The sequence below is a fragment of the Pteropus medius genome, unplaced genomic scaffold (assembly GCF_902729225.1).
Source record: "Pteropus medius unplaced genomic scaffold, Ma_sr-lr_union100, whole genome shotgun sequence".
Lineage (NCBI taxonomy): Eukaryota > Metazoa > Chordata > Mammalia > Chiroptera > Pteropodidae > Pteropus > Pteropus medius.
Genome location: NW_024351729.1, coordinates 13,211,264 through 13,227,570, shown reverse-complemented (window position 1 = coordinate 13,227,570; position 16,307 = coordinate 13,211,264). Strand labels below are relative to the sequence as shown.

Sequence of the window (16,307 nt, the reverse complement as noted above, 5' to 3'; positions counted from 1 at the left end):
TGCTGGGGTTTGGTTTCCTAAGGATGGCCAGAGGGAGGAGTCGGGGAGCTCACCACAGACTGTGGCCCTAGGTGGTACTGACTCAGGCTGAGGCTTGTGAGTGAAAGTTTCCAACCAGACAGCGATCTTAAATGGAATAAAATCAACAAGTGATGGTTAGGGGAAAAGGTCTCTGTCTGGGGTTTATTCAGCAATGGCCTCGACCTTTGGAATGCTGATTTCAAGGCACAGAGAGCCAATGGCACTGGCCAGGATAACCCTCCCCTATCAGGGCCTGTTCCTGGGTCACGGGGCAACCTTTGCAGTGAATCCTGCATAGAGGGAGAAGAGGGGAAACACGAGTGGGCATGCTGACCGCTGCCCTTTCTCCACAGCGGGACTGGCTGTTTTTCCGACTTTTTAATTTTTCTCGTTTCCCTTTTTGCAGGGATGTTACTGCTGTGTTGTTTTCTCATCAGAATCGAACAGTTTCGGCTGTCTTGCCTTGGTAAGCATCCGCCCTGTGGGCTTTGAGAGCCAAACACAATTTGAAACCTGCGCCTGAAATGAAGGAGAAAGGAGGCTAATTTCCTTTGAGACGGGTACTGTCCAAACCCAGGAGCTCCCTCGGACCGAAAATGAGAGAGGGAAGGAATGAGAGGAAGAACAAGGCAGAACTTCCAAGACTTCAGTGAGGTTAATTGTTCCTTTCACAAGAAAGTGAAACAAGAACGTGGGGGACGAGAAGCCGAATGGCCGGAGAAGGTTAAAAACACCTTGCAGTGTGAGAGGTTGAGAGAACTGGATGTGTCTTTCTAAATACAAAAATTATTTGAGATGAGAGAGAAATGGGAAGTGGAGGGGAAATGAGGGAGGGAGAGAGGTTATAGTGGAGGCTTGACCCTAACAGAGCCTTTCTGACAATTTGGCACTGGGGGAAAGAGACCCCAGGAAGTTTTTTTCTGACCTCTCTGACCTTTCCAGCTCAAGCCAGAAGCATAGAATGGGGGAGTGGAGAGAAAAACAGGAAGCTACTTAGTGAGGATGATAAGCCAGAAGATAACCTGTCACTCGCTTGCTTCCCCTGCTCAATTCCAGCAAGAAACCACTTTGTCCCTCCTCCACCAGAGGCTTCGGCAGCCTGGAGTTCTCCCCATCTCTGGGACTGAGTCCTATAGGGGGAAGGGGGACCCCACACCCCCAAGCAGGGCGGGGGCATGTCTTCCTGGCTTTTCATACTTCCCAGCATGTTTAAAGCCATGCTCACTAGCTCCTGAGTTTTTCCTTCCAAGGCCATGTCTTCTCCCTCTGCCACTATGAATATACATAAGATGACCTCTTAGCAATTTCCCTGGGAGATATGCTGGCATAAGCAGAACAGAATTTGGCCCTCAGCTGAGAGAGGTGCTTAGTCAAATTTCTCTGAGCTCCTATCCGAGCTCCCTGTGCATTACGCTTCAGTTTGTGCCAACGTTCTGAGCCCCGCCAGAAGCACCAAGAGCAAAAACACCTTATAAAGAAGCTCTTCTAAGAGACATTCTTGGTAAAGTTCACTGGCAGGAAATGGGCAGCCTTGAGATGCTGTGCAAATGTATCCGGGATGTGCATTTAACTTCGACAAAGAGGAACTGATGAGTTACCCTATGTCATCCATTGAGTCAAGAGTGGATCTGGGATTAGAAACTCTGTCTTATGACTCTTTGTCACATGAGGCATCCATCCGGGGAAACCCTTTGCTTTTCAACAAAGACTACCTCTTGTTAGGAGAAAGCCATTATGTAGGTGCAAAGTAGTCCTTGGAGGATGACAATGACATCAATTCACCACCTCACAGTCCAGCACTGGGTACAGAGGGGCCTATTTCCTCCATGAGGAAGTGCTGGCTGAACCTAAGGCTGCTCTCTGCACCTTTCCCACCAGCTGGCCCCTCTATCGATTTTTCAATACATGCAATGCCTTGGTCACAGGAAAGGATCAGACAATGTATTAATCACAAGGGGGCTCTGAACAGTGGCACGTCGTTGGTGTGTGTCTGGAGCAGGACATGATCTCAGCATATTCTCTCCTGCACAGAAAACTTTCACTTTTGTTTCAATGAGGAGAGACTGTCAGATAGAATCCACTAGACAGTACAAAGCACAGTCACGTTCTTAACATTACAAGGCTCCTGCTCCCTCGCCTTAACTTATAGGGACCTCGGTGTTAACATGGCATTTTTAAAGCACTCACAGATGTCTAAGTGCCCACTTGGTGTCTCCTAAGCCACACATTTCCACAGTGACAGAACCTGTCAAGTGACCTCAGGTGACTGACAGAAGGTCTCTGGGTTTTCTCATTCGCAAAATGAAGGTCATAAAGGCCCCAATCTCCCAGGGCTGTTATGAGAATTGAATAGATTGGTATTTATAAGCAATTGGAAGAGTGTTTGTTAAATAAACTGAGTTTTGAGACTCTAACCTGTGCAGCACAACCAAGAATCAACACAAATTTTAGCCCTACCAGTGGAGACCCAGATTTAACTCTCTGTAAGGAAACCAGCTGCCGCTTCATAAAATAACAGCCTGATCCTCCACGGCTGGATGCAGAGGAAGTCCCTACTTGGGGATTTGGCTACTATTTTATTAAGGAAGCTGGTGGGGTTCCTCAGTGTGGTAGCAGCAGTGAAAATGGGGAGATCTCCAAGGGGAAGGTAAATCCCAAAGTCAAGAGCTGGAGATTTTTAATCCACCCTCTGCCCCCACAAAGAATTCTCCTCCTCTGCCACCAGTTTTTGAAGATGGGGTGCTATTCTTTACACTCTCACTCCAGAAGGCTCTTTCCTCCATGCTATGGGACAGCGAGGCCTTCATTTCCCCCTGAAGGAGAATGCCACCTTGAGGTTTCCCTCTGGGGTCAGGATCCAGCACTGTTCAGCAGGTCCTGGGGTTAGGGGTGTGGCCGTGAGGTGGTGACAGTGGCAGGAGCCCGGGTTGGTGGGTGGGAGTGTGCCTCTCGGAGGCACAGTGGACAGGATAGTGCTTACTTGCAGTCGTGCTTCTCTATTTCAAAGTGGGGGTTGAAGTTGAGAACAATCTTCTGGTTGGGTTCGGGGGCATAAACAATCCACTCGCAGTTCTGGTGGGAGGGGTAGTCCTGGGGGTAACCTGGGGAGGTGATGTAGCCAGCATCTTTGGAATTCAAACGACCTCCACAGGGTGGGTCTGAAAGAGAAGGCAAACAAGCCAAAGAACTTCAACTATGTTACAGCATTTTTTCCCTCTCCCTGTTTCTCTTCTCTACCAGTGGCTGATTAAAACTGTTTTACAGACCTTGTATGGCAGTCGAGAAGACTAACCTACTTACTCATTCACTGGAAGAGATTATTTCAACTCATCCTCCCCTCCACTCACCCAGCTAAACACACACGCGCGCGCGCGCACGCGCACACACACGCACACACACACACACTTCCCAAGTGAAAATATTCTAGAAAATGGTCGTAAATATTCCCAATTACATGCTGAGATTAAAAAAACAAAACAAAACAAAACAAAAAAAAACAAGAAAGCTGCGAACTTAACATGCCTCCCTGCCTTTTCCTGTCTCCCCTCCTTTGCCCATCTTCTGCTCGTTCAAACCTCTCATCTCTATCTTTACCTCATAAATCCTTCATGTTCTCTGGTGTCTCCCAGCCCAGCCCAGCCCAGGCAGCCAGAAGTAACGGCTCCGAGAATTGACAATAGTGGTTTTGTGGTGCCGACCCACAAGCAAGCCTGGTAACAATTACATGTGATGCAGAGGAAGCATTTTCAGCTTTGGGCCAGAACAGACCCTGGAGGGTGATTTCAGCTTTTTTTTTTAAGAAAGAAAAAGCAAAACCCCCAAACACTTAATTCCACATACACCACAAATTTGATTTATTATTTCATTATACACCACGTGGAAAAATCTGCATTGGAGAATCCACTGGCTCTGACCTCAGAGTTTTGACAAAAAGTGCTTTGTGCTGAGTGGACGGCTGTGTTTTTTCCGTGCTTTCTGCCCAAAGTCCCTCCTGCATGGTCACCGCCACCAGAGTGTGCTGCTGCTTTGTCTCGTGGTAACCAGCCCTTGGAAAGGCGGCTGCAGGGGAGCAGCTGGCCAACTCCTTCCCAGCACTGCCTGGCTGGAGGTAAACAGCTTCGGGCGTGTGCCAGGAAGGAAGGGGGCGATCTTCAAAGGCAGAAAAGGTGGGTGATGACATTTGAAGAATCTCATATATTTGGGAGTGAAGTTCTTTAATCCCCAGGAAAGGGTTCCTGGGACATGGGGGGTTTTGCTTCCTTCCTCAGTAGGACAGAGGATGGAAAGGCACGAGAGACCTGGAGATGTGCAGAAGCCTCTGGGAGATCTTCCGGAGAGGTGTGCCTCTCTTAGCATCAATCACGATTTAATATCGCCATCTGCATGGAGCAGCATGGGCCCGTGAATTATGTATTAGGGCTCAGCAGCCACCAGACAGGACAGGGCCTTTCTCCTGTGTTCACTCTTTGAGGGAAAGGGTCATGCATTTTTTAACTCTACAGGTGCACTTCACTATTCCCCCCGCCTGTTGGCATTACTGTCTTCCAGACCTCTGCTTTAGATTACCAGCCTGACAGGCTTTAAATGCATAAAAGATGGGTACACTGCACAATGATGCTTGGGACACACAAATCCACACAAGTAGCCTTTTAGGCATCGTGCCTCTAAGAGCTCAAACTGTGCTGTGTTGAACTGCCCAGAATCTAATGGATTCAGGTTCCATTTCCTACTGGGTGGAAAACAAAAGCAGGCCATTTCCTCTGGCTAGCAGAGACCACATCATCCTCTGACTAATGACCCTGCACCCTCCCCAGTCCAGGAGGACAATGGGCCCAGCCCTCCCAGCCAGATGAGGATGAGGCCAGCAGTGAGGACTGGTGCCACCAGTTCCTCTGCAGCCAGTCTGGAAGGTTTTCCAGGTGCCCACACCGCTCACCCATGCTGGGCACCCAACATTTTAGCAAGTCAAATGGTGGTCTTTTGGTCCTGGCTCGCATGCGTGAAATAGGACTGAGAGTGGCCCTCTGAGAAGGCGGGAGGTGTGAGGACTTGGACCACCCACTGTCTTACCAAGCTAGCAGGAGAGGAGATTTTCTACTAAACTTTTAAGAAAACAAGAATTTCTTCCCCTCAATCCCACCCTGCCCCCACCCAAGTTTAAGCTTTTGATAATGAGAGCAGGCACACATAATCAGCGAGAAAGACAGGAAAGTTCCTCATAGGAAGGTTTCATTTCTGATCCACACCAAGAGCCATCATTTGCCAACTTAAGAAAAAATTTAAACTATATATATCTCATAGCCGATAGTCTGCATTTTCTGCTGGTAAAAATTTACTTCACTCCAAGAAAAAGGAGTCAGTCGCCCATTTCTTATTTTTCCCCCTGTCCTTTATTGAAGAAAATCAAGGCACTTCTTAAAATATTTGAGAACTCATTAAAACATCTGCTTTGCTTGCATGTAGTTAGCCTTTTCAATATCCAAACATTTATAAACGCACATTCTTGTTTGGATGGCACTCACACTCAGAAACCCACACAAACATAGATACCGAACATACATCGGGTACACACACATATTAGAAATTCACACTTTAGTCCTGTACACACTTTCACACTCTCTCACAAAATATCACACATCATTTGTGCAGACATACATCCACCAGGATAAATCAGAATTTCAGTCTCTTTGTTCCTTGGAGAAAACCGAATTCTTGAAAAATATCGGTACAATTTGTAAAGAAAACACACTTAATCATTCTACACCTCCTCTTGATAATTGATCTTTCCTTTCCAGGTTTTGGAACCTTCCATTTCTTAAATGCAAACACGCTCCCAGGAGAAACGAGCTGGGCTGTGTCTTCTGAGGAGCTATACCATCCATTCCTTTGGAGGCCTTTATAGTGTTCCAAAAGAAACAGTAAAAACGCTCTGTGTCCTGTTTCAGAGGGGGTCCAGCCCAGCTAAAAGAGAGTTGAACTCAAGGGCAAATCCCTTTAGGCCAATGCGCATTTACCCAAGGGAAACTGACCCTGTTGAAGTCTGAACTATGGAGCCTGTTTGGTGAGCTGACAGGGGACTTCTTTCTCCAATGCTTTTGTGAACCCTTTCACCTGGGGCAAATTCACTTCCCAAAGAGAAGCAGGGAAACCCAGGCCTGGACTGTTGAGAGCAGGTTTTTCTCCTACATCTGGGAAGGAAGCCAAAGAGATGGGCCAGGTCAGGACAGAAAGAGACCTCAAACAACAGTTTGGTGGTTACCAGAGGGGATGGGGGAACGAAGCGGGTAATGGGGGTCAAATATTTGGTGATGGAAGGATGCTGGACTTTGGGTGGTGAGTACACAATGCAATATACAAACGAGTATTATGAAATTGTACACCTGAAACTTACATAATTATATTAACCAATGCTGCCCCAATAAATTTAATTTTTAAAAAAGTAATTTGAGATAGAGAATATTAAGTTCTAAAGCCACAAAGTTCTGATTCTTCCCCTACCCGCCGACATAATAACTACTTAGGTGTTTTTATTTGACATATAAAATGTCAGATTATTTCTGACATTTCTCTCTCTCTCTGTTGTCTTTCTGTCTCTGTCTCTCTGTCTCTGTCTCTCTCTGTTTCTCTATCTTTCTGTCTCTCTCTGTCTCTCACTTGATCGTGGTGTATAATCTTTTTAATATGTCTGTCTCTGTCTCTCTCTCTGTCTCTGTCTCTTTCTCAATTTTTCCTCAGATGCCCTTGATTTGCTGGTGGACTAAGCACCATCTGATGCTGCCCAGGGGTAACCTGGCCTTGGATCAGGTAAAGATATTTTGCACCCACTCACAATTCTAAAGCACTCTGCCAGCCTCAGAAGAAACTTGCCCTCCTCCAGAACGTAGTTTCAGACAACACACTGGTTCCTTGCAATATTTGATTTTTAGGAAGTACTAAGAAGGAGTAAGAGAAGACCTTTTAAAAAATCTGGTCTGCCTTCTAGGAAAAGAAACTGGAGTTGTTTTAAAGGAACACTGTATGGCCTGAACTCGACAATAATTTTCGTGAAAAACTGAAGCCTGACTGTACTGAGGACTTTTAAATGATGAGAAACACAGTAGCCAGAGATACTAGGCAACAGCCTGCTGGCAGCCCCACCATAACAGAACAATCAGATCACTTAGGGTGTTGTTAAATGTGGGTGTGGGTCTGGGGTCATGGGACAAGGTCACCAGGAAGGGGAGTAGGTGCTGATATTAGCAAGGAGAGAGGCATAGCACCTGGATTCTTGGCGACCTTCCTGGGTCTCAGCATCCTAAACTATAAATCAGCGAGTGGATTGTATTAAGTGTGTAGTTTTCAAAATTCTTTTTAGAGACGTTTGTTTGTTCATTTTTTTTTTTTTTTCCTTGAACAAAACTCTACCCAGAACTTCAATGTGCAAAGCAGCTCAAAGTGGAGCTCTTCTTGGGGATGGAGGGTGGCCAGAATCTGTGACGTGTCCGGGCCTCAAAGTCCCGCCCTTCATCGCTGAGTCCCTTTTCCATAAGCACGTCAGGGCTTCCTGACACAGGGTTTGAAACCCACTGAACCAGACCTTAGCTCCCTTGTAACTTTAAAATGCCATGGAAAAGAGAAACAGTAGAAGGATTTGAAGATATCTATTTTTTATATATACCTGAGGGCACTTGGTGGAGAAAAGTGTCTCATTTCCCCTAAAAATAATACATTTTATTTACTTTATACTTTATCCTTTATCCACAGCAGAATCCCATCCTATTCCTATTTTCACAACACTGTTTTCATTTAATTATTAGTAGCAAGGCAATGAAGAAGCTCTTTCTCCTACCTAAAAAGAGAAAGGGTTGTCACCTTGCCACTTAACTAGTAAGAAGCCTTGTATTCAAATATGTCCCACCACTGGCAAGCTGTGTGACCTTGGGTAAGTGAGTAAGCGACTCTGAGCCTTCATTTTCTCATCAATAAAATGAGGAGAGGGATTCTAAAGGTCAGTTCCAGTTTTAAAATGTAAAGTCTATATAATGAGGTGGGGAAAAGATCCTATTACCTATAAATGAATCAAAAATTAAAGATTCTCTACCCTCCTGGACAACCAGATATTTATTTAGATGCTATTCCCGTTTCATCTGCTTTAGGTAAGCCTAAAACAAAACTCCAGGATTCTTCAGATGAACATGTCTGTCTTGCATTATGGAGAGTTCAAATGTCTCTTTTAATCACATTAGCTCTATTGACGTGAGTTTCTTTTCTTAACTGAGTCTGTGGCTGCGTATTTATAAATATTATGGATACACAGTTCTGTGTGTGAGTATGTCAACAATAGTGATGCATGAAAGACCAAAAAGAGTTTCTTCAAATCCCTCACCCAAATCATTACAGACTTCTGCCCAGGGTTTTAACCAAATTTTGCTCAATAATGTGGCCTAAGCTGCTTTTTAAGAGTGTGTGTGTGTGTGTGTGTGTGTGTGTGTGTGTGTGTGTGTGTGTGTGCTGGTGCTTTCGGATTTTGTTTTATTCAAAGCGACTTCAGCCTGTCACAAGACAGTCTCATAAAATCTGTATCTTGGCTTATGTTGGGAAGAAATGAGCCAATCCATCAGCCCAGGAATGTGACTGTTTGACCACTTCCTAAGGCAACTGGGAAGGGATGCAATCTATTCAATTTATGGGGCCGAGTGGCAGTGAATCATCGATGCACTCTTGAAGGCACAGCAAATGGGAATCTCTGTGAACTTCTGCAGTGATGAAGTTCAAAATCTGAATAAAAGAATCTCTGGGAGGGCAGGAAGGAGGGGATCAGAGAGTGGAGGGAGGAAGCCAAACATGAGCATGGAAAAAGGAACGAGGCACACTCCCACTTCTAGAACACCTCCAATGATTTGCCAAGGAGAGAACTGGGAATTGGGTCTGGAAATGGAGCCATTGGAAAGTCTCTTCTCCTCAATCTGGATTCTAAAAACAAACCTTCATTGAATCGTTAAAATGTAAGTTTGATGTGATTACCTCCCCTGACCTCGAATCATGCCACCTGTGGTAACCTTGTTATTTGTCATCTTATATCATAAACAAATGCAATTCCAATAGGGCAGCCAATATAATATCATTAGCTTATATTTATGTCCACTCTTTTCCAGCCCTCATTGCAAATGCAATTTTGATGCCATTGATGAGAGATCTGGGATTACAATTCCTGACCATTTCGACAGACATTTGGGGAAGGAAATAGAAGAATAATAATTTTGAGGTCTCTCCAAAAACCAAAGAAAGAAAAAAAAAAGGTAACATAATATTTTTTTCATTTATTTTGATTAACTGAAGGCTTATGTTGAAACGTCAATGGCTCCCCATTGGTTACTAAATGAAATTGAAACCCCTTAGCCTAGCAATTTGGGCCTTACATTTAGCCCAAGCTACTATTTCCAACCTTATTTACAATTATTTCCCTCAACACATTCTAAACTGCAGCTTCTGAGTGTTCCTCAAATAAATCCGGTGTCCGTTTCTCTGTTCCCACCGTCCCCTTTCCCCGGTATGCTTTTCCAGCTCTAAATCCCATCTATTCTCTCAATCCAGGCTCAGCTGCCACCTCTGCCTTCCCTGATGACCCGCACTAGTCGTAGGGTTTCTCCTCTCCCTATCTCAAACCTTGGAGACTGAAGCTCTTCAGTATCTTCTCAGGTGTGTGAGAACTCTGAACGCCCTTATCCATTTGGCTGGACCACGGCAACGTGAGAGCATGACCCCTTTCTGACTCATCTTCAGGAAGCCCTACAGGATCGAACCCAGAGCCTTTCCCAAGAATCAGACTCAGTGAGGTTTGAGGAACTGATAAATTACTTACTAACAGGTTAAAGTAACACCAAAAGTATCAGTAGGTATCATAAATTCTAAGAAAGCTTTATCACAAATTATTCTGCTTCTCCTGCTATGACTCTTCCTTCCCAGCCCACAGCTGCTATTAAGTGGGATTTTTTTTTTTTTTAGTGGTGAACTGAGTGTTTAAACAACTTGTTTAGGATAACATTACCTAGTCATAAGTCAAGGTAGAGTTAGTATGAACTAAATCTCCCAATACAGCCTAACCTCAGATAGTAATGATGAAGTTCAAAAGATACTTACATTTTAATTCTAGTAATGGTAAAATGATTTATTGGAGGGTTTTCTTGCCCCCTCACTCCAGCCCCTACCTTGCCATAGGTAAGTTCTAGATATTTGTTGTCACTAGCACCAGGAAGATGCAAACTATTACTTGATCACTAAACTGTTGGCTGGTAATGAACTGTCTCTTGCTGGGTTTCTAGTGTACTTCTCTCTACCCATTCCACATTTATTTTAAAGATTAAATGACTTCAGAATAGGCTTGAAAGGTACCAGATACTCTTCTCCTTTCCCCCTGGTCTCCAAGATATGACTTTTGGGCACATATGTTTCATTTTCTCCCTTTATCAAAACAATTATTATTACCACTCGGTCCAGTAATTTTAATTCCCTTTATCTTCTTCACTGAAAGACTGGCCAGAACAGAACGACTAGTTATCAAAGGATCTTTGGACGCAGTGAGGCAGGGTCACAACTGGACATGCGCATTAGGCAAGAAGCAGCCCCAATCACCGCACACCACCCGGAGAGCTTTCTTTGTCAGTCCCAGGGTCCCTTCCTTTTTTCTGGATTAGATCATGACTCTTTTATGAGGACCCAGAGGGAAATGGGATTATTAAGAGTCTTGCTGGGTAAAAGCTATTTTGTCTTTATAACGACTTTTTTGAGTTTAGCTGCTGAGAGGCCTTAATGCTGGAGTAGAAGTTATTACACGTTTCGTGGGGTGGGGGGAGGGAGAGCACCTTCAACACTGGGCTCCCCACTGAGCACACTTTCCTGATGAATGATAGAAGAGGAGAAATGGAAAGGAGAAGGATTTAAAATAAAACAAAAACAAAAACGAAAAAACCAAAACAACAACAACAAAACGCAAAGAGCTGTAAATCTGAGATGAGAACCCAGCAGAGAATATCCATCTCTGAAGAACTGTGTTGAGAGATAATCTGACGCTTATAAAATACAGGCAAAAGTTTAGTGGGGTAAGAGCCGTGAGTGTAATTATTTACTTATTAAAAAAAAACTCAAAAATAACATAAACTTAGCACAATGGTTATCGTGTACTTTCTGTGATTATGAGATACAGTTAACCCCACTGAAGCTGTTTTGAAGATTAAATGACTTCAGAATAAGCTTAAAAGGTACTAGCCAGTATTCTATGTAATCTGTCCTAGCACAACAACCCTGTGAAGTAGGTATGATTATCAAAGACATTTATAGATAAGGAAACTGAGGTACAAAGAGATGAAGTATTCTGGACCACAGAGCTGGCAAGTGGCTGAGCTAGATTTTTAAGCCAAGCAGTCTGGCTCCCATGCTTCAGAAGCTGGAAAGCCCAATGAAGGTCCCCCCAAAACTTATATGTGACTCACTTATTTTGTGGCATTTAGGAAAAGACAAATGTTTTGCCTGTTTTGAAAACTCCTTTTTCTTTTCCTGTGCCAGTAATCCGTCTGTGTGGACAATGAGAAATGTGTTCAAGGCTGGAGTGTGAGAAAGCTGGAAGCACTTAACACCTTCTCCACTCCCTGAACACACAGGCACCCTGCTCCTTGTCATCCTGGCTCTCTTTCCTGTGGACTGGAAACCAAGGTGTGTGTTTGGAGGTGTGGTGAGGTGGATAGGATGCTCAGGTATGAAACGCTGTGTCACAACACCGGAGGGTTTTTTGTTGACAACTCCCATTTTTCTCCTTTCTTCTCAACCCCACTCTTAGTTTATGCTAAATGCCACGCTGTTATTGTTCTACTGGATAGGAGCAGCATTTTCAGAAATGGGGGATTTATTTTTATAGCACAGCTGGTCTGCCAAAGGTCACATAATTTGGCAATGTTCCCAGTGGTTAAAAATTAATTTCTCCTTATTAATACAACCAAGGTCCCATAGGATCGGAGCTCAGCCTTATCTAAACTTGACAGCTTCCTAAACCTTTAGAAGATGCTTTCTCCTGGAGGGCCAGCCACACTGCAAGGCCACTGTGTCTAGGAATCCAACCCCACCGAATCCTGTTAGGTAAGGAAACCATCAAACCTCTAGGCTATTTCTCACCAAAGCAGGCTCTCCAGGACAAATTTCCACAGTATTTCCCAGGAATGGGTTAATTAAAAAAAGAATTTCTTACCTGGAAAGAACAGTACAAAGACTAATTACTGGGGATCAAACGCATGTCTGCCACTCAAGGAGGGTGCCTCAAGGATTGTCCAGTGGCAAGTGATGGGTCAGGTGATATAATACCTCAAATATGTTAATGATATTACAAGCTACTTCCCTGACGTCACTTTTCAAGTCCTTTCTTGTCAGTGCAAAAAATTAAAAAGGTATTATGCTTCTGCTTTACCCTTAAAAAAGAAAGAAAATCACATCTCTATTTCCTAAAGTCTTTCCACACTGGACTTTCAGGGAATATATTCTGAAAACTCTTTACCAATGAACCTGGCTCTGAATTCTGTCAACTCAGAATTGTCCCACACTTGGGTCAAGAAAAGTCAGCTCATTCTCTTGCTTTAATGAGCAGTTGAATGAAATGAAAAAGACCAGGCAAGGTACTCATCTAGTCCATGGTGTCTCTCCCCGTGGACAGTCTCCCCTCCCCCCGCAACTGTTATTTGCATTCATGCCTCTCAATTCAATGCGTATGAACTGGCATTTGGGCTCTTAGCTTTTTCTATACCATGAAGATAGGAACCGGCCTTTCATTGCCAGTGTGAACTTTACATTTAATAGCAGGGGTGGAAAGCCATTTGGTAGATAGCGGGAGTCCTAGGGTTCCAGTCACTGCAGCCTTCCTGCCTCTCAGTTTGCTAGTTGGATGCTCTGTGGCTTCATCTGAAGGCTCCACAGAATGCCATGAAAGTCCAAACCTGTGGTGCTGCCTGGGCATTCACAATTCTACCAGACACATCTTGGACAAGAAGGGGCTTGCCCTGCAGCCCTCAGGCAGAGCTTTCCTCTTCCCACTGTTTTGCACTGTGTGCTGTGTTGGCAACAGTTTCACTACCTCCAGTGGCAGTTTATGGGGTAAAGTTTACTGGGCATCCAATGAATGTGGGCATGAGACCAGTCCCCAGAGCCTAGAGCAAGCTGTCTGTGTAGCATCTAAGAGTTTATAGTTTTGCAAATTATTGTGCCTGCTCATAATTATACCGTATTTGGGGGGAGACAAGCTAAAAAAGAAACCCTCTTCAAACTCTTATCCGGCGCCAAGACCATCATCGCTTCTCTTTCAGGATTTGTTTGAACCGAAACCTGTCTCCCACAGCCAATTTACACCTCTTATCTGATCATCCAGTTCAGACAGAAGGTTGAATTGACCGCGACTGCCGTGTCCATGGCAATGGTGTTAAAACCTAAGCACAGATCAAAGTTCTCCAGGCAGAGGCGGGGGTGGGGGTGTAGGTAGGGTTGGTTATAGGGTCCGACTTCTTTTGGCCTCAAGCGATGTGGACGTTGGGGCTGGGAGTTGCTACCATCTGAAGAAATCCATTGTCAGGGCTTGAATGATTTCCTGAGCATAACGTAAGTACCCCGTGGACCACGGTTAACTGTAGCAAAGGCGAGTTTCGTGGCCAGGCGCTGACAGGGAATGGCTAGCGCCAGGGGGCTCTCTCAGTCTGAAACCGATAGGAAGGGAGCAGGAGGGAGGGAGGAAGGGAGGCGAGCAGTGAGCACACGCCAATAAACCAGAGCGTCAATCCCCTCCCCTTACAAATTCAACCGGAGCCGCAGAAGGGGCAACAAGGCTGAGCCGAATCTCCTAAGCTTGGCCTGGAAAGCTGATTCGCACTCCCACACCCCCTTGATTCCCAGGGAGTCGACCAGTTCTTTCTACAACCATCCCCCGCCAGCCCCAAGACATTTGCTCTGCAGGTGCCCACTCCTCCCCACCCTCACCAGTAGCCGGGCGTCCGGGGACCTGGTGGGGAAAACTGCGGAGCAGTCAGCCCTAGGCGAAGGGTGGGGACAACCGCTTAATCACAGCTCGCCTCTCCTTCATTAACTTGTGTTGCTATTAAAAAGAAGTCAATCAATGAAAATGAAGCATTGGCCGTGAATATTTCTTTTTCTCAGGTGGGAAAGCAAAGAGTGAGGTGGCGGGGGAGGGGAGGCAGAACTCGCCGGCGACTGCAGAGGTTTCTTCCAAGCAGGGAACTGCAGCGGCGACTTAACTTTCTGGCAATGGGCGGTGTCGAGGAAATGCCGCAAGCTTCTCCTTGGGGGTGTCCTAAGTCAGGAGGTGGAGGAGGGGACAAGGCTGGAGGAGTTAGAGGCGGCCAACTTTGCGCAGGCTTGAGCCTTGGTTTTGCTTTCGCTGGGAATATTTTTGCCTAATAGAATGTTTATGGATCGCTCGGCTCTGTTTCTGCTGCGTAGCCCAAACAAATCGATGCGGCGTTAGAGATGGCGCTACGGGGTGGGGTGAGGTGGGGTGGGCTAGGGGTCACCACGTCCCCAAACACGTGGATGCCTGCGAGCCACGCGCTCTTCACCTGTTCCAGCGCACCGGAGGGCGCTTGGCGCGCAGCGCTACTAGAGGCGGTGCAAGTTGCTCGCATTCTCGCGGCTCCAGCTGATTCATTTCCGTCCCTCTCCGCCGCCCTCGGCTCCAAAATCCCACCCCAGCTTCCCGCCACCGAGCTCGGCCAGTGCTCACATCCCCAGCCCCGCGGGTCCCGGGCCTCAGCCCTTCAGAGCCGGCTCTCCAGTGGCGGCGTGGGACAGGGAGGATGCAGCTGAGTGTTAAGCGGGAGGCAGGAGGGGGAGCTCCAGGCAGCGCCCGCCAAGCGGTCCCGAGTCCCTGAGCCCCAGCAGGAGGAAGGCAGAAAGGCAGCAGCGCTGCAATCTGGCCATGCGGCGTGTCAAAGAGTAGGGGAGCCTAGGGCGCTATGCCCACGCGGCCTCCCCGCCGCCAGCCAGTCCCAGAGGCCGCGCACCGCAAGGTTATTTGCTCTATTGCTCTTCTGCTTGCACCTTCCGCCCTCCCTTTGCCCTGACTCTTCGGGATAGGTTCCCGCCGCCGCTGCCGCCGACTGGGCCGGGACTCCTGGCCGGCGCGCACTGGGTGAGTCAGAGGTCTCGCTGGGCCTCGCCCTCTGCCACCCGCCGCCAGCTGCCCGTGTGCCAGTCGGCTGCTCCGACGGAAAGCCCTAGCAGCCCGCGACTTGCGATCGCCTTTTCGGGAGGCTGGAGAAGATCTACCCCGGGTGGTGTTAGCTCCACGTCCCACCAGGAGGTCCCACCCCGCATCCGAGGCAGCCTGCGGCCTCGTAGTGGGTGACCTGCCCTGCGCCCCGCGCCTCTGGGCTTCTTTTGAAGTGACGCAGCGCGGCCCAGGGCTAGGATGGGAGGGGGCTCTGCAGAGAGCGCGGGAGGCAGGTGGCGGAGCCGGAGTGGGTCCGAGGGGTGTCGCACACACACGTACACACATAACGCAGCGCTCGGAGACAGATGTGCGAACATCTGGGGTAGGAGATGGCCCCGCGTGTTCACGACCCCTCCCGCTCTGCACAGCACACTGAACCTTAAGTTGTGTGTGTGTGTGTGTGTGTGTATGTCTGTGTGTATGTGCCGGTGTGTGCGCGCACTCGCGCACCGGGGCCTACCAGATACTGTGCCCGAATACATAACATTCCGTGGGCATCCTCACCGCGCTCTCTAGCGCGTGCACACACACACACACACAGAGCAAATCCTATAAAACATATATAATTTATGCAGCCTCCAGGGCTGCGGGAGGTAATCTAATGTCGCTTCAAACTGAGAACTTAAAATTAAGGCAGGATGGAATGGAGAGACACAGGAAATCTGCCCAAATGGGACCTGCACCCATCTCTGATAGGATTTGCAGTTGCTCTAAAGACCAGTTGTGACAGAGAAGGTACAGCAAACGTGTGGATTTGGATGGCAAGGGCATTCGTGAATCTTCCTCCCGTTTGAATAAACACCCAAGCTTAAAGTGGGGTATGTGTGCATGTGTTGGGAGGTGAGAACCAGGCTCAAAGCTTACCCTGTAGTCAGAGCAGGCTGCCACTGGACCTACTGGCCGGTTGTGATGGCGGAGGTGCCCAGGAGGCTGCAAGAGGTTAGCCCTACCACTGCCGCCATAGCTTTGGAAGTGCCTCGAGGGAGGGCTTTTTCTCCTCTCTTTTCTCTTTCCTCCATAGATGGCTTCCCCATTCTCAATCACCTGTAGC

The 16,307-nt window shown here is 47.0% G+C and overlaps 1 protein-coding gene and 2 long non-coding RNA genes across 9 annotated transcripts in view; 2 read left to right on the top strand and 1 right to left on the bottom strand.

Moving 5' to 3' along the window:
* Positions 1-16,307, bottom strand: part of NRP2 (neuropilin 2) — a 113,887-nt gene that overhangs the window by 95,619 nt on the left and 1,961 nt on the right. For all 7 annotated transcript variants that reach the window (XM_039844529.1, XM_039844522.1, XM_039844523.1 and 4 more), the window contains exon 2: positions 3,002-3,179. In XM_039844529.1, coding sequence (XP_039700463.1) covers positions 3,002-3,179 — 178 coding nt within the window. The remainder of the gene's footprint in view (positions 1-3,001; positions 3,180-16,307) is intronic.
* Positions 3,921-9,288, top strand: LOC120587565 (uncharacterized). The gene is made up of 3 exons (XR_005649011.1): positions 3,921-4,187; positions 6,757-6,825; positions 9,156-9,288. It is a non-coding gene; the product is annotated as an uncharacterized LOC120587565 (long non-coding RNA).
* On the top strand, positions 9,319-15,792 carry LOC120587564 (uncharacterized). Its single transcript, XR_005649010.1, has 4 exons — positions 9,319-9,699; positions 11,563-11,709; positions 11,995-12,129; positions 13,344-15,792. It is a non-coding gene; the product is annotated as an uncharacterized LOC120587564 (long non-coding RNA).